The sequence below is a fragment of the Hylobates moloch genome, unplaced genomic scaffold (genome assembly GCF_009828535.3).
Source record: "Hylobates moloch isolate HMO894 unplaced genomic scaffold, HMol_V3 SCAFFOLD_14, whole genome shotgun sequence".
NCBI lineage: Eukaryota > Metazoa > Chordata > Mammalia > Primates > Hylobatidae > Hylobates > Hylobates moloch.
In genome coordinates this window covers 6,690,099-6,712,518 of record NW_026652289.1, presented here as the reverse complement: position 1 = coordinate 6,712,518, position 22,420 = coordinate 6,690,099, and the positions used below count along the sequence as shown (strand labels likewise).

Here is a 22,420-nt window from a genome sequence, read left to right as displayed (position 1 = left end):
TTTTTAGGATCACACGTGGCATGGGAATTTGAACTGCAACCTCTCATGAATGCTACTTGTGGTTATAAATTCTCAGAGGAGGATATTTTCCCCTTCACCCAGAAGCAAAGTTGAATCAAGGAAGTTTCCTTCCATTCTGTTCTGCCTGGCAGGGTATTTTCTCATTCATATTTACTTTGAAGGCAGAACCCTCTGGAGTTCTGGTGTGTGTGCTTTATGAAACTCCCCAGCTTGACGAGGCTCCAGGCTTTATCTACGTCCCCCTTTTTCCTCTTCAGTGTCAAAGTGATGATAAAGGTGTCCTGTGTGTGTCAGAAACTCTCAGCATGAACGATAGCTTTGGTGTGTGCTTCCTGTCAGGATTCACGCTCTCACTGGCTGGAGTCTTTTATGCCAGCTCAGCAGTGTATTTAAATTTTTTTTTTTTTCTTAATTGGGTTCAAATTTTTTTTGAGACAGCTTTTCAGGGCCTCTAATCTGCCATAGTAGCAGAACTGGGAGTTGAAAACCTGTTTTATGTTCATTATTTTCTACATATATTTGGTAGCATCAAGTCAAAGATAATGATGAGTTGTTCTTCAGCCTTCTGGAATTCTGAAGAAGGTATTTGGTCTTAAATTGAAGCAAAAGACTAGTTCACTCAACTATAAGAAAACCTTTCTTGCCTTGAAATCTAGAGTTGGCCAACTAAAGAAGTTTTCAGAACTTTATATATGGAATTTTTGGGAAATAGCATAGATTTACTTTATTACATTTCACCAACTTACTACTACTACTATTAACGCGTTATCTCATGTGATCTTTTAGCAATGATTAGTAAGCGTGTACTCTGGGAATCAATCACAATTTCTGATACCAAAGTTCCTGCAGTTACGCATGATGTTACATTCCTTTCAACCAAGATTTGAGGCAGCTTCCAACCATGTATTCAGTATAAAAAAATAAAATTAATCACTGAGAGACTTGAGGCAATGGATAGGAAAACAATAAAGCTTTGAATAAGAGTAACACACAGGAGGCTGGGCACCGTGGCTCACGCCTGTAATCCCAGCACTTTGGGAGGCCGAGGTGGGTGGATCATCTGGGGTCAGGAGTTTGAGACCAGCCTGGCCGACGTGGTGGATCATCTGGGGTCAGGAGTTTGAGACCAGCCTGGCCGACGTGGTGAAACCCCGTCTCTACTAAAAATACAAAAATTAGCTGGGCACAATGGCATGCACCTGTAATCCCAGCTACTCAGGAGGCTGAGGCAGGAGAATCGCTTGAACTCAAATACATGATATTTTTTTTTTTTTTTTTTTTGAGTGAGTTGTCTGTCACCAGGTGAGTGCAGTGGGTGATCTCGGTCATGCAAGTCCACTCCTGCCTCAGCCTCTCCGAGTAGCTCGGACTACAGGCGCCCGCCACCACGCCTGGCTAATTTTGTTTTTGTATTTTTAGTAGAGACGGGGTTTCACCGTGGTCTCGATCTCCTGACCTCGTGATCCGCCCGCCTTGGCCTCCCAAAGTGCTAGGATTACAAGCGTGAGCCACCGCGCCCCCCCATAATACTTTTTTCTCAATATCTGTGACCTGTATTTGGTGTTAAGCTTTTTTTTTTTTTTTTTTTTTTTTGTGAGTCGGCATTGCTGTGTTTCCCAGGTTAGAGTGTAGTGGCACAATCACAACTCTCTGCAGCCTTGATCTGCCAGGCTCAAGTGATCCTCCCACCTAAGCCTCCCAAGTAGCTGGGACCACAGGTGTGTGCCACCATGCCGGCTAATTTTTGTATTTTTTGTAGAGACAGGGTCTCACCGTGTTGCCCAGGCTAGTCTTGAACTCATGTTCAAGGAATCCTCCCACCTTGGCCTCCCGAAGTGCTGAGATTAGAGGCATGAGCCACCACACCTGGCTGGTTTTAAGCTTTTTAACATATACTAAGAGTAGGGTAGGCAAAGAACAACTAAGTTGGTTTGTGTGTTGCCCTATAGGACAAACACCTGTGACTTTGTGAGCCTTTTTGCAACACTGTTGAAATTGCATCAAGGCCCTGATGACAAAGATTGGCAGTAATAAAGTAGTCTGGGGGAATATCATTTATGTTTTAATCATCAAAATTGAAACTCTTCTAAGCTATTGACAGCTACATTACTGGGAAGGTGGTTTAGGGCTGGACCTGCCTGGTGAAGGACTGGCCCTGGGAGGATCTGGATGGGGTGGAAACTTCATTAAGCATCAGATTTCAATCCACTACCAAGTTCCAATCACTCCAGTTGTTCCCATTTTGCCAAAACAGTCGCCCTCTATGTCCCCCATGGTTTTGTGCCTGTTCGTATTGGGAGAGCCTGAGATGCATCTGGGCCCTTAGAGATACTTTAATCACAGTATGGACAGCCTGTATCATCTCAGTCTCAGCTGATCAGGGACCATATGCATAGGGCCAGATTATAAGTAAACCAGCTAGTGGTGTGAAACTTGGAAAAGCCATTTACTGTGTATATTTGGGTCTTGTCAGCAATTCCTGAGCGTGGGTAGGGGTGTGTGTGTGTGTGTGTGTGTGTGTGTGCGCGCGCGCGTGCGCTTTTGCTGTGGTATACAAGCACAATGAAAGTGTATAAAAACAAATGTAAAGTTCATGGTTAGATTTCTTAACTCTGGAGGTTAGTCATCTTTGACAAAGCAAACTGGGATGACTTTTTGTGTGAGCTCCTAACTTAAGGACTAATAAATAAAAAAGATCAGTTTCCGTAAATAAACTGGCTCACAAGTGTGCAGTAGTTTTAAACTTTATTTTTCTTTGCTTCAAGGATTTTGACTCTTTCTTCTCTGCAAAAGAAGAGAATATTATTTATTCCTTCCTTGGTTTGGCTCCTCCTCCAGACTCAAAGGTAAGTTTGAACAAACTCCATTGGGGTTCAAAACAGGTAATACTAAATGAAGGTAGAAATCACAGCATCCAAGACTGTTTAATACATGATGATCTTTAAATTAACATGATTTTAGTACACTTCTTATTCTGATGAAGTCCTATGCATAGAGAGAATGCAGTTTTTACTAAAATCCAAAATTATGCTTTTCATATTTATGCTATGTTTTCACCTTGTTGAGGTAAATTTTATAATACCTAAGTTAGGAAATATCATTACTTTGAATAATCTTAAGTGCATTCATTAAATATGTAAACATTTGAGCTCCTAGGTTGTGTTTATACAATTATTTTGTTTTGAATTGACTTCTCATATAGCTTTATATGAGTTAATTTCATAATGATATATGCCCTTATATTATTTCTATTTAAATGAACCAAACTACATTTTTGTCTCATAAAAATGGGACAGGTAAGATCTCGATTCAAGAACAAGGTAGGTTTTATCAGATTTTTTTCTTCAGTGATGTCTCATCTTTGATTATGTATAATTAAATGGAGAGTTATGCTAATAAAGCAGGAACCATGAATTTGACTTGTGTGCATGTTTAATTCATGAGACTTGCTAGGACTTGCTGATGGATTGAATGTGGATAGGGATGGATTCCATGATGACTTCTAATCAGTGTGTGTAAAAATCCGCTCTGAGAGAGGACCATATTGACAGGGGAAGTTAAGTTTGAATGAGGCAGCTGAGTGAAGAAGTGAGGTAGGCAATTGCATGCTGATTTGTGTCTCTGCAAAGTCCGGTTGGAGACACACACGTGGAAGCTGCGAACGCGTGTAGATGGAGCTGAAGTCATGAAAAGTGGATGAAACAGAGTAATGAGAAAGTTGACAGGGTGGAGACCAGAGAGGGGGTGGCGGGGCTTCAAGTTTAAAGTTGTCTGGAAGATGAGAAACCAGTTGAGGAGGCTAAGATGGAGAGTGGGGGAGGCAGGAGGAGACCAGGAGCGCGTGGTGTCATGGAAGCCCAGGAGGAGCTCGGCTCTTTACAGAAGAGGGTGATGTTAGTTGTGACAAACGCGGTTGAGAGATTGAGTCAGGTGAGGCCATAAAGGTGACCACTGGCTTTGACGACATGGAGGTCATTAGTGGCCATGACAGAAGTAGTTTCTGAGGAGAGGTGGAGGCAGATGTATGTGGTCTAGACAGAGTGGTCTAAGGAGGGCTGGTAGTGAGAATGAGGGACTGTGCATAGACAATTATTTTGGGGGAATTTTCCCACAGAGTGAAAGAGAAAAATGGCAGACATCATTGTTTTAAAAAGTGCCCTACTCCTTCCCACCATTGGAAATTTGGGCAGAGTCCCTTGCGTCCCTGTTTACTGCCGGTTCTCTAGCTTCCTGTCTCCTCCCTATGTTCTGGAAAGTTCCCTCATCTCTGTTCTTTACCCAAGCTCAATCTCTCTTCTTAACCCAAGTTCTCTGTCTTTCAGTAGACATGTCCCGTATTCCTATTACTTCTCAATCCCCTTCTTCCAGACCCCAGACCTGTGGGTGGTAGGAGGGGAGAGTCTAGTTTTTACAAAGGCCCACTAGGGGGTTATCTAAACAAAAGGGAATTTTCTATCCTTGCTCAATAATAATGTGGCAAAGCTTTGAAACGACTTTTTCTTTAACCTTTTGTAGGTCAAATTCTTGACAGAGTTACTGTCTTCACCAAGAGTCCCAATAAACAGAAGGGGGAGAGGGTAGTAGAAAAATGTATTTTCTGTCTGTTCATCACAAATTCCAGGAATCATGTCTTCCTTATTTCTTCCCTTTGCAATATCTTTTTAATTTTTATTCCTTTTCTTATAGCATTAGAATCTTTTATTTTTTCATGTGGCTATAGCCTTCATGATGATCATTTAAAACTTTTGTCCGATACCCTATTACATTGATGTATCATAATTGACTTCCTTATTCCTATATTTTAAATTTTTACTTATTATTGTGTCATAAACATGTTTATGCTATTATGGTGTCATAATGTCATCTAAATATTTTGTATAACATTCCATCAAGTTGATGTGCCATGCATTTAAAAAAATTTTTATTCATTTATTTACTTTTTAGAGACAGGGTCTTGCTATGTTGCCCAGGCTAGTTTTGAACTTCTGTGCTCAAGTTGTCCTCCTGCCTCAGCTTTCCAAGTAGCTAGGACTACAGGTGTGAGTCACTGTGTCCAGCATAATATTTTTTCACTATGCTTATATTTTTGAACCTGTGGTTGCTCATTATATTTAATTACAAATAACTCTGCACTGATTTTCACCATGAAATAGTATTCTTTATTTTGGAGTATTTCCTTAGTATAAATTCCTGGTAGCTCTTTCAGTGAGACAGAAATGCACACAAATTTTTATGGCTTTGAATGTGCCTCCAGATTACTTTCTGAGAAGATTATAACATTCATCCTGCTGCACTATGGTGGACCAGCTTTACTGTACCTTCCAGATATGAGCATTTTAATGACCTTGATCTTAGGACCATTAAATTGTATTTTAGAAATTTGTTTCTGGTTTTACTGTGCTATGAGGAGGGAATTTGGTTTTGATAAATGTCTGTCTTAAGTGTCTTTGTAACTGAATGTGTATTTTTTCATTTTTGTGTGATATTTTTTAAATTGACAAAAATAGTGTATATTTACCACGTACAATGTGATGTTGTGAAATACGTATACATTGTGGATTGGCTAAACTGAGCTAATTAACATCCACATTTCATTGAATACTTTTTTTTTGTGGTGAGAACACTTAAAATCTACTCTCAGTGATGTTCAAAATACAGTGCATTGTTATTTACTATAGTACTATCTTGTAAAATCAATATCTTGAACTTATTTCTCCTAACAATTTTGCTATAAAAGATTGTTTTCCGAATATTAAAAAATTAACTTTTTTCAAATATTACATGTATGATATTGGAAAGGTCAAATAGTCCTACAAAGATTACTTTTTAAAAAAACAGTCCTGCTAAACATTGCATGCCAGAAAATGTCTTATATTTTCCTGCTTTAGTCTGCAGTGTGCTTAGGTGCAGAATTCCAGGCTGGATGTTGCTGCACCTCAGAACCGGGAAGGTGCCGCACCATCATCTCTTCCCACTTCCAGAGCTGCTCTGAGATCACATCTGATGCCAGTCTGTCTCCAGATCTTTTTATCTGCCTATTTTTGTCATTCCCAATTCTGGGAGATTTTAGGGTCCTATTTTTTGGTTTTGAAGTTGTACGATGAGGTAGCTGGTAGAGGTCTTCGTTATTTGTGCTGGGCATTTGCTGGGACCCTTTGATCTCAAAGGTCATGTCCCTTGGCTCTGGAAAACAAAATGTTAGAGGACTTCTATGCAGGTTCATTTCCAGTTCATCTTCACTTTCTTTTCTTTTTGGAATTCTTCTTATTTGAATGTTGGACCTCTTGGATGAACTCTCTAATTTTCTTATCTTTTCTCTCCCATTTTCCATATTTTTGTATTTTTCTGCTTTCTGGGATATTTTCTTAATTTTCTACCTTGTCTTCCCTCTATTGGTAGTTTTTTCTATTTCTCTATCAATCATATTTGACCTTCTCAAAAGCTCTTTTCTGTTATCTCTGCAGGTTCCCTTATTAAATAGCTTCCTATTCTTATTATATAGGTTCATTATTTTTCTTAATTCCGAGTTTATTAAATATAGTTTTCTTTTACATCTTCTTCAACTCATTGCATTCTCTGTTTTCTCTGATTCTCTTTCTTCTCTGTTTGCTTTGCTTTCCTTTTTATTTTTATGTAAGTTGTTTTCCTCAGATGTTTGGTGATCTTTGACTGTTTGTATTTAAGACAAAGTAATGAGCTGGCAGTGGGGCTGCATGTCTGTATTCCCAGCAACTAGGAAGGCTGAGGTGAGAGGATTGCTTGTGCCTAGGGTTTCAAGGCCAGTCTGGGCAACATAACGAGGCTATGTGGTGGTGGTGGTGATGGTGGTGGTGGTGGTGATGGTGGTGATGGTGGTGATGGTAGTGATGGTGGTGGTGGTGGTGATGGTGATGGTGATGGTGGTGGTGGTGGTGGAGGTGGTAAGGGTGGTGATGGTGATGGTGGTGGTGGTGATGGTAGTGATGGTGGTGGTGGTGGTGGTGATGGTGGTGGTGGTCATGGTGGTGATGGTGGTGGTGGAGGTGGTAGAGGTGGTGATTGTGGTGGTGATGGTGGAGATGGTGGTGGTGATGGTGATGGTGGTGATGATAGTGATGGTGGTGGTGACAGGGATGGTGGTAGTGGTGGTGAGGTGGGTGATGGTGGTGGTCATGGTGGTGGTGGTGATGTTGGTGTTGGTGATGGTGATGGTAGTGGAGGTGGGGGTGGTGGAAAGTGGGAAATAAATCTGGCTGCCAGTGTTCTAGAAGCAAGTAGGGAAGGGAATGGAGGGTGTCCTCTTTCGGAATGTGAACTTCTTATATAGACCCCTTGTTTTCAGTATGGTTCCCTACTTCAGCTGGCCTCATGCCCAGGAGGTCATATTTCCTCTAGTTCAGCTTCTACAGAGACAAAAACTGCTTGTTTAGAAGGGGACAGTCATTTGCTGTCCAGGGATGAGGAGGGAAACTAAATCTGCTTCTTCTTTCCCTCACATTGCTCTTTGTAAGCAATTAGGTTTCAGATTTTTTCTGGTTAAGTCAATTATTACTCAACGATTCCCTTTACTGCCTTTGAATTTCTGTGGACATTTTTTTTTCCTGCAAAAAGACTTCTTGCCCATTTACCCTGTTCTTGTGAATTTATCCTTTTCTTTTTAACACCTTTATTGTATTGTCAGTGGGGTTCTGGTAAGAAGCCGAAGGAAATATCTGTTTTCAGCTTCCCATGATTAACTAGAAACTGCCTGAAGTTTCAATGGTCCCAGTCTTCCTGAAAAGGAACTGTCATCCCCTATTATTCCATTAATTTCTTTCCATATGTTGGTTAATTTAATCTATTTTTAGTTACATAATTTGAGATTAAGGATTTTAATATCATTGCTCTTTTTAAAAAAATAGTTTTATTGGGATATAATTCACACACCACACAATTCACCCATTTAAAGTGTACAATTCAGTGGCTTTTAGTATATGCAGAGTTGTCCAACCACCACCGCTATCTACTTCCAAAATATTGTAATCACCCCTAAAAGAAACCCAGTACCCCTTAGCTGTCACTCCCAATTCAGCCATTCTACCTGCCCTAGGGAACCACTAAAATGCTTTCATTCTCTATAGACTTGCCTCGTCTGAGCATTTAATGCCAGTGGAACCATACACCATGGGATCCTTTGTGACTGGCTTCTTTCACTTGGCATCATGTTGTCGAGGCTTGTCCGTGTTGTAGCAGGTGTCAGCACTTCTTTCTTTGTTAGGGCAGACTACTATCCATGGCGCGAGTGGATGGATCGCATTTTACGTATCCATTCTTCAGCGGGTGGGTATTTGGGTTGTTTCCACGTTTTGGCTATCATGAATACTGCTGCGATGACCATTTGTGTATCTTTTGTTTAATCGATTTCCAATACTTCTACAGTTGCTGCTTTGCATCAGAATCTCTTGGACAATTAAAAAAAATTCAGATGCCTGAGTTTTACTCTAGACTTACTGACCGTAAATTACCAGGGGAGAGGCCGAGGGATCTATGTAGTTCATCTTTAAAAGCTTTTCTTTGTCTTTAAAATTTTCATAATGAAGAGCTGGAGCAATTTTTTTTTTTTTTCTTTTAAGACAGAGTCTTGCTCTGTCACCCAGGTTGGAATTCAGTGGCGCAATCTCGGCTCACTGCAACCTCCTCCTCCCGGGTTCGAGAAATTCTTGTGCCTCAGCCTCCAGAGTAGCTGGGGTTACAGGTGCCCGCCACCATGCCCAGCTAATTTTTGTATTTTTAGTGGAGACGAAGTTTCACCATGTTGGCCAGGCTGGTCTTGAACTCCTGACCTTAGGTGATCTTCCCACCTTGGCCTCCCAAAGTGCGGGATTACAGGCATGAGCCACTGCATCCGGCCTGGAGCAATATTTGGAGCTAAGCACATGGCAATGTTGTATTGCCTATGCTCTTATTAGTTAAAAGCCCTTAAAATGTCCTGGTCAAAACTTGAGGAGGATTGCTCTAAATGGAGAAGAACACAACTCAAATAAAACTTGTTTCAAGGCAGAAAGACACACAAATGGCAAATGGCCTTGTCCAAAGTTACTATGTGTAAAGCTGCTTTAAGTTTTACAGGGAAAAAAAAACAGACTTTAGAAAATTATGTGGAAAAGTTAGAGCAGATGAACTTATTTTCCAGTGTGCAAAGTGTCCAGGATCAACGTCATATTTTCAGCAACAAAAATAAAATAAAATAAACGGATGGAAGTTGATCAACATAGATATTGCCATTTTTCTCTCTCTGAGATAATGACTTGCCATTCATGTCTAGGGGCATCCCACTTCCTAGACCCCTTCTCTTGCATTTCTCCTGAGAAGTCTCAGATTTCACCTCTCTTCTCATCGAGGCTTCTGTAGTCCTGGTATTTCTTTCCATCCATAATCTCTCTCATTCAGCATGAAATGAAGAGGAACTCCAGTGGAAAAGAACATATGATTCAGTTAGAAAACCTTATATGCTTTTTACCTGCTGACCCTGAATTTGGGGGCAAGATTTTTAATGCTTTCCCAGCTATAAAATGAAGAGAGAAATATGACCACCTACCTCTTAGGGGTATTTATTTTATAATTTATTCTTTCAAGAGAATTTATTTGAGTACATGCTGGGCCAGACACTGGGCTGGTTGATTGAAGGGACTTTATGGTCTAGAGGAATAGTTAGATGTGAGCATTCTATAAGTAGATAAAATAACTGTCTATATGAATATGGAGATGGTCCACCAATCTCAGGCCTTAGATTAAGTCTCTGAAAAGAGTTGATATCTCACTTGGTATTGGAAGATTTAGTAGGAGCTCAGTAAGTGGAAAAAGATAGTCAAGACGCTATGGGAAGATGGATTTATACACTAAGGCAATGAAATTTATAAGAGTATGTTTCATTCAGTGAAGTCACACTTTGGATGGAATCAGAGGTTTCAGTAGAACCCAGGTATGGAAATGGGTAAAGATAAGAGCTGAGGCAAGAAAAGTTAGTAGGAATGATATTGTAAAGGGCCTTCTGTGTCTGGACTTTTTTCTTGGCAATGAGAATGATGGGAAAAGGTCAATGCGGAGTGATTTACATTTCACAAAGCCTCTGACTCAGACAGCAACATAGAAGATTGTTAGAGATAAGATGCAGAATCTGGGACTATATCTTTCATATTTACATCCTCAGAGCCAAATACAGCTCATAACTCATAGTAGGTGTTCACCTCTGAAATTCGAGGCAATAATCAACTGGGGTACCAAAGTCAATGAAACACTCCGGAGATATTCAGCACTATTCTTCAAATTGAATGTAAATGGGACAGGTTAGTTTATTGTAACTTGCTATTTTTTTTAAAAAAAATTATATTTTGAGATCTGTTTATACTAATACATATAAATCTATTTCAGCCTCTGCTGTGTTTTATCTTATCTAATTTTTATCTTAATATCTAATCTCAGTTTTTAGATCCTGCCCTGATTTGTGCTCAGGTACTGTCATATTATATAAAACTCTCGTTATGTGGAAGAAAGGGATGGCCGCGGGATTATGAAACCTGGCCTAGAGATACCTAAGAGGCCGTCCAGTCCAGATTCTTCTCTTCTGAGAGGAGCAACATGAAGCCCAAGGAGCTTAAGTGACTTGTTCAAAGACACCCCACTAATTAGCAGTACAGTTTGTGCTAGAGCCTTTGGTGCTGTCAGCATTGCTTAGGTTTATAGGTGTTTATACTGTGCACAGGGACAAAGTACTTCCAGTATCCTTTGAAAAGACAGACATCTGATTTATGGAAACATTACTTATCATGGTGTCATGTTGTAGTAAACAAGATTGTGGAAAGGTGTCAGCAAGGAAAATTAACCTCACTCAAGCTAAGAATAGGTACTCTTGACAATTATGTAGAAAAGGCGTGCTCATAAAACATATCATCATATGCAACATCATTGCTTTTAGAACATTTTTCTTGTCTTAGGCAGGCAGTTCTAGGCCAAGGGCCAGGCCAGTTTTCCCAAGAGGGCTTTGTAAGTAAGCATTGGTTCCATAAAGTCAACCTTAGTTCTTTAAAAGCCTGTGGTCATATCTGATTAAATGAACATCATTCTTAATAGGACATGGCAGGCAGGACCTAGGTTACATAACCAATGTTTTCAATTATGCCCTGGAAAGAAGGAAGATAGATTCTTTTTTTTTTTTTTTTTTTTTTTTGAGACGGAGTCTCGCTCTGTCTCCCAGGCTGGAGTGCAGTGGCGCAGTCTCGGCTCACTGCAAGCTCCGCCTCCCGGGTTCACGCCATTCTCCTGCCTCAGCCTCTCCGAGTAGCTGGGACTACAGGCGCCCGCCACCATGCCCGGCTAATTTTTTGTATTTTTAGTAGAGACGGGGTTTCACTGTGGTCTCGATCTCCTGACCTCGTGATCCGCCCGCCTCGGCCTCTCAAAGTGCTGGGATTACAAGCGTGAGCCACCGCGCCCGGCTGAAGGAAGGCAGATTCTTATTGAAGTTATGCAAATAACTATATTTATATTCTGATTCAATAAGCAGATTCAATAAGAGTTTTTGAACTCCAGAGGGGTCAGGCAGGGAGAATAAGAGGTCATTTACAAGTGATTCATTTCAGTTTACAAAAGCAAAATCTACAATATTATTATGATGTATGAAAAGCTTAAGAGAAAGCAGAAAGGGCTTCCTTATATATAAGGAAAATAAGACATTAAAATAACATCAACAGTATTCCAGATAAAAACTACTATCATCCCTCACCAATTCATTTAATCCTACGTAATTAATTCCTATTCCACTGGATCTTATGGATCTTGGGTTAATTGTCTAATGAACCCATCTGCTTCTCAACAAAAGTTCTGGGAAATTTGACTAAGTCCACGGATATGGTCTCAAAGTTCTTTAAGCAATGCCATCAGAAACGTGAACTCAAATGTATGTAACATATAACCCTTTACTGTGGGGCTCTGAGCAGTCATTCTTCATGAAAGATGAAGCGTTTTTGCTTGTAGCTCATTACAAATAACTTCAGGGAAGCATCAAAGCAAAACATGCTAACAAAAATATCTGTAGATGACAAAAAACTTAAAATGGGTGCCATTTATTCGTTGTTTATAATTTTCAAAAGTGAAAGACTAGAAAGTCATAACAAGAATAATATATTTGATGAGAAAATTTGTTGTTTTCTGTGACATGCAAAACAAAAGTATAAAATCAGCCCCCCAAATTTTAGACAAATTACTTATAAACATAATCATTAGGCCTATTTCAAAGAATACAGAAAACATTATATCTAATTTACAACAACAAGTGGGCATAGCAAAAATCTTGATGTATTCAGAGACATAATATACTCTATACCAAGCATATGATAAGAATATCAAGAAACAAGATGTAATAGGTCTGGAGTAGGTCCTAAACATCTATTTATTAATAAAACTGTATGAATATGTGATGGGAACTCCCAATTGCAAACCACTGTCGTAAAACATGCTAGATTCAGATTAAAGAAGGATCAAGTTAACATTTAAAACAACTGAAGTTATGGTTGATAACTTAAGCACCTGTTGTCTAATACCAGGCAAAACAACAATATAATCAATGTCTTTTGCTTTTTATTTTTTATTTTTGAGATGGAGTCTCTCTCTGTCACCCAGGCTGGAGTGCAGTAGCACAATCTTGGCTCCCTGCAACTTCTGCCTCCCAAGTTCAAGCACTTTCCTGCCTCAGCCTCCCAAGTAGCTGGGATTACAGGTGTGTGCCACCACGTCCAGCTAATTTTTGTATTTTCTTAGTAGGGACGGGGTTTCGGCATGTTGGCCGGGATGATCTTGAACTCCTGATCTCAGATAATCTGCCTGCCTTGGCTTCCCAAAATGCTAGGATTACAGATGTGAGCCACCACGTCCAGCAATCAATGTCTTTTAGTACATTAATTTAGTCAGGGGAATATTATTATATCAATGAAAGACATCCAGTTATTTAGGCAATTAGATTTCCCCTTAATTGACAGAGATATACACAGCCATAACAATGTTTTTTTGTTTCTGTTTTTTGAGGCAGGGTCTTGCTCTGTCTCCCAGGCTGGAGTGCAGTGGCCTGAACACGGCTCACTGCAGCCTCGACCTCTTGGGCTCAAGCGATCCTCCCACCACAGCTTCCCTAGTAACTGGGACCGCAGATATGCACCACCATGCCTGACTAATTTTTGTATTTTTTGTAAAGACAGAATTTCACCATGTTGCCCACACTGCACTTGAACTCCTGGGCTCAAGTGATCCTCCCACCCCAGCCTCCCAAAGTGCTGGGATTATATACAGGTGTTACCGTTACAGATTGCTGTTGGTGTATAACTCCTCAGTGCCAAAGCTTATACATCCCAGCGAGGGCTGTCCTTCTCATGGGAACCACATTAGGAAGTTCTAACATTCCAACAGCCAGACCAACATTGCTCAAAAGAGGTTTCAAATCCATCTATTAGAGTCATAGTAATATCTTCTATTGGAAGATGGATTTTCTTGTAGAACACATTTCAATCTAATAAATAAGGCAGGGATAATACATCTGGATCATGTAACTTTTGGCCAAAAGTGACTGGTGATGAAAAGTTTTGAGATTCATTTTCCGGTATCACTAGCGAGTTCCTATTGAAAGCATTTTTGAGTAATGGCAAAATATTTAAGTAAGTGTGGCATTTCCTGGTGACTTGAAGGAGGAAGGCCAAACTGGACAGAGGACAGACGACTTCACTTGAAGGAGTACAAAAGGAAGAAGCAGAAGGAGATTTGGAGGAACATTTGTTGAGAAGCATAAAAGATATGAATTTGGAGCACAAAATTCATTCAAAAGATGTTCTGGAATTTTCTAATTTGATACTACAAGATGGGTCCATACTGCAGGAAAGGGTATGATATCCCACCAATTCATTTAGTCCTATGTAATGAATCCTTGTTCCACTGATCTTGGGCTAGTAGTGTTAGGAAGCCATCTGCTTCTCAACTAAAGTTCTGGAAATTTTGACTAAGCCCACTGGTATGGCCTCAGTTCTTTAAGCAATACCATCAGAAACCTGTACTCCAAAGTTTCTAGCATATAATCCTTTATGACAGGCCTCTGAGCAGTCATTCTTCATGGAAGGTGATGCATTCTAGCCTGTGGCTGAGCAGAGCTGAGCAGTCTGACATGTAACTTCACTGAGAACCAGACTGCAGAGTTCAAGGAGGACTTCCAGCTGTTTGACTGAATGGGTGATGGCAAGGTCCTTACAGCCAGTGTGGGGACATGACGAGGGCCTTGGGCCAGAGCCCCACCAATGCTGAGGTTTTCCAGGTCCTGGGGGAACCTCAGGAGTGATGAGATGAACGTGAAGGTGCTGGACTTTGAGCACTTCCTGCCCATGCTACAGACTGTGGCCAGGAACAAGGACTAGGGTGTCTAGTCTTAGGATTATATCCGAGTCCAAGGATTATGTGGAAGGTCTTTGGGTGTTTGACAAGGAAGAGAACGGCACCATCATGGGTGCTGAAATCCGGCAAGTCCTTGTCACACTGGGTGGGAAGATGACAGAAGCAGAAGTAGAGATGCTGGCGGCCGGGCATGAAGACAGCAATGGTTGTCAACTCTGAAGAGCTCGTCTGTGTGGTGCTGAGTAGCTGGGCACATTCCCAGCATCCCCCCAGCCCTGTCCTTTGCCCTGTGAGACACTGTGTATCTAGCCCCGAAGGCTTTCTGGTCACAGCACCCTTCCCGTCTTGTCTCTCTTGGATAATGCTTGCCATGAGCATTCACTAATAAACTTGTTCTCTGTTCCCCCCAACCCAAAACCCTCAAACAAACAAACAAAAACTACAAGATGAGCAACAGAGAGAATGAACAGTGTTCAGGCCTCCATTCAAGAAGACCAGAGGGAAGAAAGCATCAAACATAAAATAAAACACAAAGAAATAGAAATTGTGAGTGAAAGGCAGTCTGCAAGTCAGATGCTGGAGACCTGATGTGTGCACGAGAGGAGTTCCAGAAACAACAAAAGACCAGATGGAAGAGGGCTAATCATTCGAGAGATGCCACAGGGTCTTCTAGTTGGAGATGTTGCTGCAGCCCCCTCCATCCCCTTATCTTATGACTGCAGGAAAACCAGAAAGGGTGCTGCCTGAGGACTAGAAACTATGGGAGAATCCCTGAAAGGTTAGAAAGCAAAAACGTTTGGTTTGAAGAAGGAAATCAAGGTCCAAATGCCTGTCAGAGATGGGAGTGGCTCTATGGGCCCAGCACAGCCCCAGTGGTGTGTTCCAGTTGCAGGAAGGGCCTGGGCCTGGGCCTGGGCTTGGAGCTTGAAAGGCAGAGCCCGCTTCCATCCTGCTCTTAGACCTGGCAGGGGTCAACACAGTGGTCAACAGAGTGGTCAACAGGGCAGGGCAGTGAGCACTGAGTTGGGTGGGGAGGCACAGCAGGTCCGAGGGAGCTGTTCTTACTCCAGAGAGAAGTTTAGATACTGGCAGTCAGCCTCAACCCTGGCTGCACATTAGAAATCTGTGGGAAGCTGTTAAAGCTATTAGGTTGGTGCAAAAGTAATTGCAGTTTTTGCCATTAAAAATAGTATGCTGGGGCTACATCTGAGAGCAATTAAGACAGAAGCTTCAGGCAGGGAGCTCCCAGGTGAACTTAATGTTTTATCAATGTCGAGAGCCACTTCTGTAAAGGAAAACATTGAATAATAGTGAAATCAAGAATTGTAAACTATCTTGGAAAAATCTAGGAGTTCTGGTATCACTAGTGAGTTCATCACTGTGGATGGAGCTATGTGAGGAAGGAGATATGTGAAAATATCTATTACAAGGATACTGTTCAGGGATGAGGGATACGGAGAAAAGAAGGGAAATAAGCGGAAGTGTTCCAAAGGGTGCATCTCAGTTGCAGGTGAACTATCTTGATGGGAACCCATGTATTGTGTAATTGTGGATGTTAATAGAGAATTATGTTTAATGATGACTATTATGAATAGGAAACTAAACAGTAGTGAGATAGCGAAGCATTTCAGAACATTTATGTTAACAAGGCCAGGGGCAGAGCTGAGGAAAACAGAGTGAAGAGAAACTTTAGCCAGCAATAGTAAGGAAAGGGAAAAAGCATAAGAGAGAAGACAGGCTGTCATGAAGTAATACAGCAGAAGCAATTGAACTAACTGTATTAGTTGTTCTAGTAAATTTGAAAAGGCAAAAATTTCCTAGACGAAAAGAGACAATCAGTTTGGATTTTTGCACAGCTGTTCTGCAGTTGAGAATATCTCCGACTATGATTGTGCATTTTCTGTTCCTCCCTTTAATCCTGTCGATTTATTCTTCTTGTATTTTAAAAATTTATATTATTAGGCACATTTGTATTTATAATTGTTATAGCTTCTGTAATTATCAGCTGTCTCTTACAATTTCTGATAATACCCTTTGTCTTTATATCTGTATTATATAAAGCTACTCTAGATTTCTTATGCTTATGGTTTGCCTGGGATATTTTTTCCATTGATTTCCTTTCAACTTCCTATGTCTTTGTTTTTATAATATGTCTTTTGGAGACAGCATCTGATTGGGTTTTGTGCATTTTTTCTTTTTTTGAGATGGTCTCACACTGTCTGGAGTACGGTGGCATGATTATAGCTCACTGCAGCCTTGACTTCCCTCCCAGGCTACAGTGATCCCCCGTCTCAGCCATCTGAGTAGCTGGGACTACAGGCATGCACCACCATCCTCAGCTGATTTTTTAATTTTTTATAGAGAGAGGGTCCCACTAGTTGCCCAGGCTGGTCTCAAACTCCCAGGCTGTACTGATCCTCCCTCTTTGGCCTCCCAGAGTGCTGGGATTACAGGCATGAGCCACTGTACCCAGCTGGTCTTGAGCATTTTGATTCATCTTGATAATCTCTGTTATAAATCGGAGTATTTAGTTCATTAACAATTAATCATTGACATTATTGTGTTTAGATTTACTGTTTCTTTATTTTTTCTATTGGCCTCCATTTTATTTATTTATTTATTTGTTTATTTATTTTATTTTTTATTTTTATTTTTAGAGACAGAGTGATCTCGGCTCACTGCAACCTCCGCCTCCTGAGTACAAGCAATTCTCCTGCCTCAGTCTCCCAAATAGCTGGGACTACAGGCGGGTGCCGCCACACTGGGCTGTTTTTGTATTTTTAGTAGAGACGGGGGTTTCACCACATTGGCCAGACTGGTCTTGAACTCCTGACCTCAAGTAATCCACCCACCTCGGCCTCCCAAAGTGTTGGGGTTACAGGCATGAGCCACCACGCCCAGCCCCATTTCAATTTTTATTATTTAAAAGTACAATTTCCATTTTATTTTTCTCCAGAGAATAGTTTTTCTTCAGCCTTTAAGGCCTCAGCTCCTTACATGAGCTTTGGTGGGGGTCGTGGGGCAGCACCTGCAGGTCTAAATAGGGGTGGAGGTGTTCGGTCCTTGCAAGCTTCACGAGACTGATTCCTCACTACTTTGCTTTAATATTATAAACTGCACAACTCACACAGTAATGTAACTTCATATCCAGTTTGGGAAGCACATAGGTGTCGAAGAAGCTTACTTAGAAGTGTCCCTGACTGCTGTGGCCTCCACTGTGTTTCAAATGACAAATTTCTTAATGGCCTTGTTCTTGGGCACACATCAGGTATAGTTCGTGCAGCAAATAGGCTACATGTGGCCATGGCCCTTTTTGGTATGACCTTTGTTCCTTCTTTTATTTGTCATCTTGGAGGCACAGACTGGAGCTGGTCTCCCGTTTTTATTCCTCTGTTTTATGCTTTTTTCTTTCTTTTGGGCTATGTGAGTATATTTTAGACTTCCTTTTTAACTCATCTATTGTATTTTTTTTTTTTTTTTTTTTTTTGAGACGGAATCTCGCTCTGTCGCCCAGGCTGGAGTGCAATGGTGCAATCTCGGCTCACTGCCAGCTCCGCCTCCCAGGTTCACGCCATTCTCCTGCCTCAGCCTCTCCGAGTAGCTGGGACTACAGGCGCCCGCCACCACGCCCGGCTAATTTTTTTTTTTGTATTTTTTAGTAGAGACGGGGTTTCACCTTGGTCTCGATCTCCTGACCTCGTGATCCGCCCGCCTCGGCCTCCCAAAGTGCTGGGATTACAAGCGTGAGCTTAACTCATCTATTGTATTTTTAACTATGCCTCTTGGCATTATTTGGTAGTGGTTGCTCTAGTGGCTATAATATGTATATATTTTTTAAATTTTTTATTTCCATAGGATTTTGGGGTCAGGTGGTATTTGGTTACACAAGTAAGTTCTTTAGCGGTGATTTGTGAGATTTTGGTGCACCCATCACCCAAGCAGTGTACACGGCACCCTATTTGTAGTCTTTTATCCTTCACCCCCTTCCCACCCTTTCTCCCTGAGTCCCCAAAGTCCATTGTGCCATTCTTATGCCTTTGCGTCCCCACAGTTTAGCTCCCACTTTTGAGTGAGAACATACGATGTTTGGTTTTCCATTTCTGAGTTACTTCACTTAGAATAATAGTCTCCAATTCCATCCAGGTTGCTGCAAATGCCATTAATTCATTCCTTTTTATGGCTGAGTAGTTTCCCGTGTGTGTGTGTGTGTGTGTGTGTGTGTGTGTACACACACATATATATATATACACACCACACTTTATCCACTTGTTGATTGATGGGCTTTTGGGTTGGTTCCATATTTTGGCAATTGTGCATTGCCAAAAATGTGTGTGCAAGTATCTTTTTTGTATAATGACTTCTTTTCCTCTGGGTAGATACCCAGTAGTGGGATTTCTGGATCAAATGGTAGTTCTACTTTTAGTTCTTTAAGAAATATCCATACTGTTTTCCATAGTGGCTGTACTAGTTTACATTACCACCAGCAGTGTAGAAGTGTTCCCTGTTCACTGCATCTACGCCAACATCTATTATTTTTTGATTTTTTGATTATGGCCATTCTTGCAGGAGTGAGGTGGTATCACATTATGGTTTTGGTTTGCATTTCCCTGATCATTAGTGATGTTGAGCATTTTTGCATGTGTTTGTTGGCCATTTGTATATCTTCTTTTGAGAATTGTCTATTCATGTCCTTAGCCCACTTTTTGATGGCATTTTTTTTTTCTTGATAATTTGAGTTCATTGTAGATTCTGGATATTAGTCCTTTGTCAGATACATAGATTGTTAATATTTTCTCACATTCTGTGGGTTGTCTGTTTACTATGCTGACTGTTCCTTTTGCCGTGCAAAAGCTCTTTAGTTTAATTAAGTCCCAGCTGTTTATCTTTGTTTTTATTGCGTTTGCTTTTGGGTTCTTGGTCATGAAATCCTTGCCTAAGTCAATGTCTACAAGGGTTTTTCTGATATTATCTTCTAGAATTTTTATAGTTTCAGGTCTTAGATTTAAGTCCATGATCCATCTTTAGTTGATATTTGTATAAGGTGAGAGATGAGGATCCAGTTTCATTCTCCTACATGTGGCTTGCCAATTATCCCAGCACTATTTGTTGAATAGGGTGTCCTTTCCCCACTTTATGTTTTTGTTTGCTTTGTCAAAGATCATTGGCTGTAAGTATTTGGGTTTATTTTTGGGTTCTCTGTTCTGTTTCATTGGTCTATGTGCCTATTTTTATACCAGTACCATGCAGTTTTGGTGACTATGGCCTTATACTATAGTTTGAAATCAGGTAACATGATGCCTCCAGATTTGTTCTTTTTGCTTAGTCTTGCTTTGGCTATGTGGGCTCTTTTATGGTTCCATATGAACTTTAGGTTTGTTTTTTTCTAGTTCTGTGAAGAATGATGGTAGTATTTTGATGGGAATTGCATTGAATTTGTAGATTGCATTTGGCCATATGGTCATTTTCATAATATTCATTCTACCCATTCGTGAGCATGGGATGTCTTTCCATTTGTTCGTGTTGTCTATGATTTCTTTCAGCAGTTTTGTAATTTTCCTTGTAGAGGTCTTTCACCTCCTTGGTTAGGTATATTCCTAAGTATTTTATTTTTTTGCAGCTATTGTAAAAGTAGTTGAGATCTTGATTTGATTCTCACTTGGTCACTGTTGGTGTATAGGAGAGCTACTGATGTGTGTACATTAATTTCATATCTGGACACTTTGCTGAATTCTTTTATTAGTTCTAAGAGCTTTTTGGAGGAGTCTTTAGGGTTTTCTAGGTGTATAATATATATTCTTAATATCTCACAGTCTACTTAGACTTAATGTTATAACACTTTCACGTAATATGTAGACACATTGCCATCATATGCATCCATTGACTGTTTCCCATCCTTTATGCTGTATGATCATGTGTATCATGTTTCCATATACCATCAACTCTACTATGTAATATTCCTATTGAACAGTCTTCTTCTTCTTCTTTTTTTTTTTTAAGTAGGAGGTAATCTTTTGTGCTTACCCAGACTTTTAAATTTCTGATGCCTTATGAAGAGTGAAGTTTCCATCTGGTGCCATTTTCTTTCAGCCCAAAGAACTTCCTTTAGTCCTTTAGCATTGTTTCATAGTGCAGGTCTGCTGGCAATAAGTTCTTTAGTTTTCTTTTATCTGAAGTGTCTTTACTTTGCTTTCATTCTTGAGGGATATTTCACTGGATATAAAATTCTCAGTTGAGAGGTTTTTTCCTTTCAACACCTTGGATGTGTTTTTTTCCCTTCTGTCTTCTGATCTCCATAGTTTCTAAAGAGACATGATCTTGTTTCCTGTAGATAGTGTATGATTTTTCTCTGGGTGCTTTTAAGATTTTCATTTTATCTTTGGTTTTCAGCCATTTGATTATGATATGCCTACCTATGATTTTTTTTGTGTACTTATTATAATTGGGGTTTTCTGAGAGTCTTGAATCTGTATCATTTACCAAATTTAGAAAATTTTCAACCATTATATTTTCAAATATTATTTCTGCTCCATTTGCTTTCATTTCCCCTTCTGGCACTCTAATTACATATATGTTAAATCTTTTGTTATTATTCCACACTTCCCTAAGGCTTAAAATTTTTTCAGTCTTGTTTTAATTTGTTCTTCATATTGGATAATTTCTATTGATTTATTTTAAGTTCACTTATTTTTGTCTTTGTCATTTTCATTCTGCATCCGGTCTAGTAATTTTTTAATTTCATATATTGTATTTTTCAATTCTGAAATGTTACACTTGTTTGATTTTTTAATTTCTATTTTTCTATTGAGAATGTCAGTTGTTTCATTCATTGCAAGCATGTTTGCCTTTACATCTTTGAGAATATTTTTAATAGCTGCTTTAAAATCCTTGTCTGCAAATTCCAGCATCCATGTCTTTTCTGTGTTGGTCTTCATTGGTTGTTTTTTTCTCTTGAGAATGAGTAACATTTTCCTGGTTCCTTGTATGTTAAGTATTTTGGATGGTATCTTGAACATAGTGAGTCTTGTGTTGTGGAGATTCTGTATTTTGTTACATTCTTTGGAAAAACATTGACTACTGTGTTTGTTTCAGCAGGCATTTAGTTTGTTGGACCCAAACAGCAAACTATGTTTCTAGTAGCAGCTATCCCATTACTTAGGATACTTTTAGTTGTACCGACATCAATCTCAGTTATGAATCAGAAGGTAAAATTCTGTTTTTTTTTTTTTTTTTTTGAGTAAGGATCTTGCTCTGTCACCCAGGTGGGAGTGCAGTGGCATAATCATGGCTCACTGCAGCCTCAGACTCCTGGGCTCAAGCAATCCTCTTGTCTTAGCCTCCCAAGTAGCTGGTACTATGGGCATACATCACCATGCCTTGCCAATAAAATTTTTTTTTTTGTAGAGGAAGGATCTTGCTATGTTGCCCAGGCTGGTCTTGAACTCTTGGCCTCACGTAATCCTCCCATCTAGGCCTCCAAAGTGTTGGGATTACAGATGTAAGCCATCATGCTCCTTCTCAAAAGTCTAAATAAAATATTAGCAAAATATATTCAGAAGTGAATTAAAGATAATTCACCATCATCAAACAATTTATTCAGTTGCCTTAATTCATTACATGAACTGATTAATGGAGAAAAACCATATGATTGCACCTATAAATGCCAAGAAGATATTTGATGTAATTTATCAGATATTTCTGGTTAAGAGTGGATTAAAATATAAGTAGAAAGAAACAAAACATAAAATACATTTATCAGAAAGTAGTTGTAAGTATCATAATGAACCATGCAATACTGAAGCATTTCTATTCAAATTAGAAGCAAGATAGGCTTGCCTGTCATCACCGTATTATTAAACGTTGTTTTAGGAGCTGTAGTTATTGTAATAATGTAATAACATGCAATAAGTCTTTTTTTTTTTTTTTTTTTTGAGACAGAGTCTTGCTGTCACCCAGGCTGGAGTGCAGTGGCACGATCTCGGCTCACTGCAAGCTCCGCCTCCCGGGTTCACGCCAT

At 40.0% G+C, this 22,420-nt stretch overlaps 1 protein-coding gene and 1 pseudogene across 4 annotated transcripts in view; both read left to right on the top strand.

Annotated features, from left to right (window-relative positions):
• The window catches only part of SH3BGR (SH3 domain binding glutamate rich protein), a 70,233-nt gene that overhangs the window by 29,252 nt on the left and 18,561 nt on the right, over positions 1 to 22,420 (top strand). For all 4 annotated transcript variants that reach the window (XM_032174384.2, XM_032174383.2, XM_032174381.2 and 1 more), the window contains exon 3: positions 2,787 to 2,867. In XM_032174384.2, coding sequence (XP_032030275.1) covers positions 2,787 to 2,867 — 81 coding nt within the window. The remainder of the gene's footprint in view (positions 1 to 2,786; positions 2,868 to 22,420) is intronic.
• Positions 3,871 to 14,791, top strand: LOC131381137 (myosin light polypeptide 6-like; annotated as a pseudogene).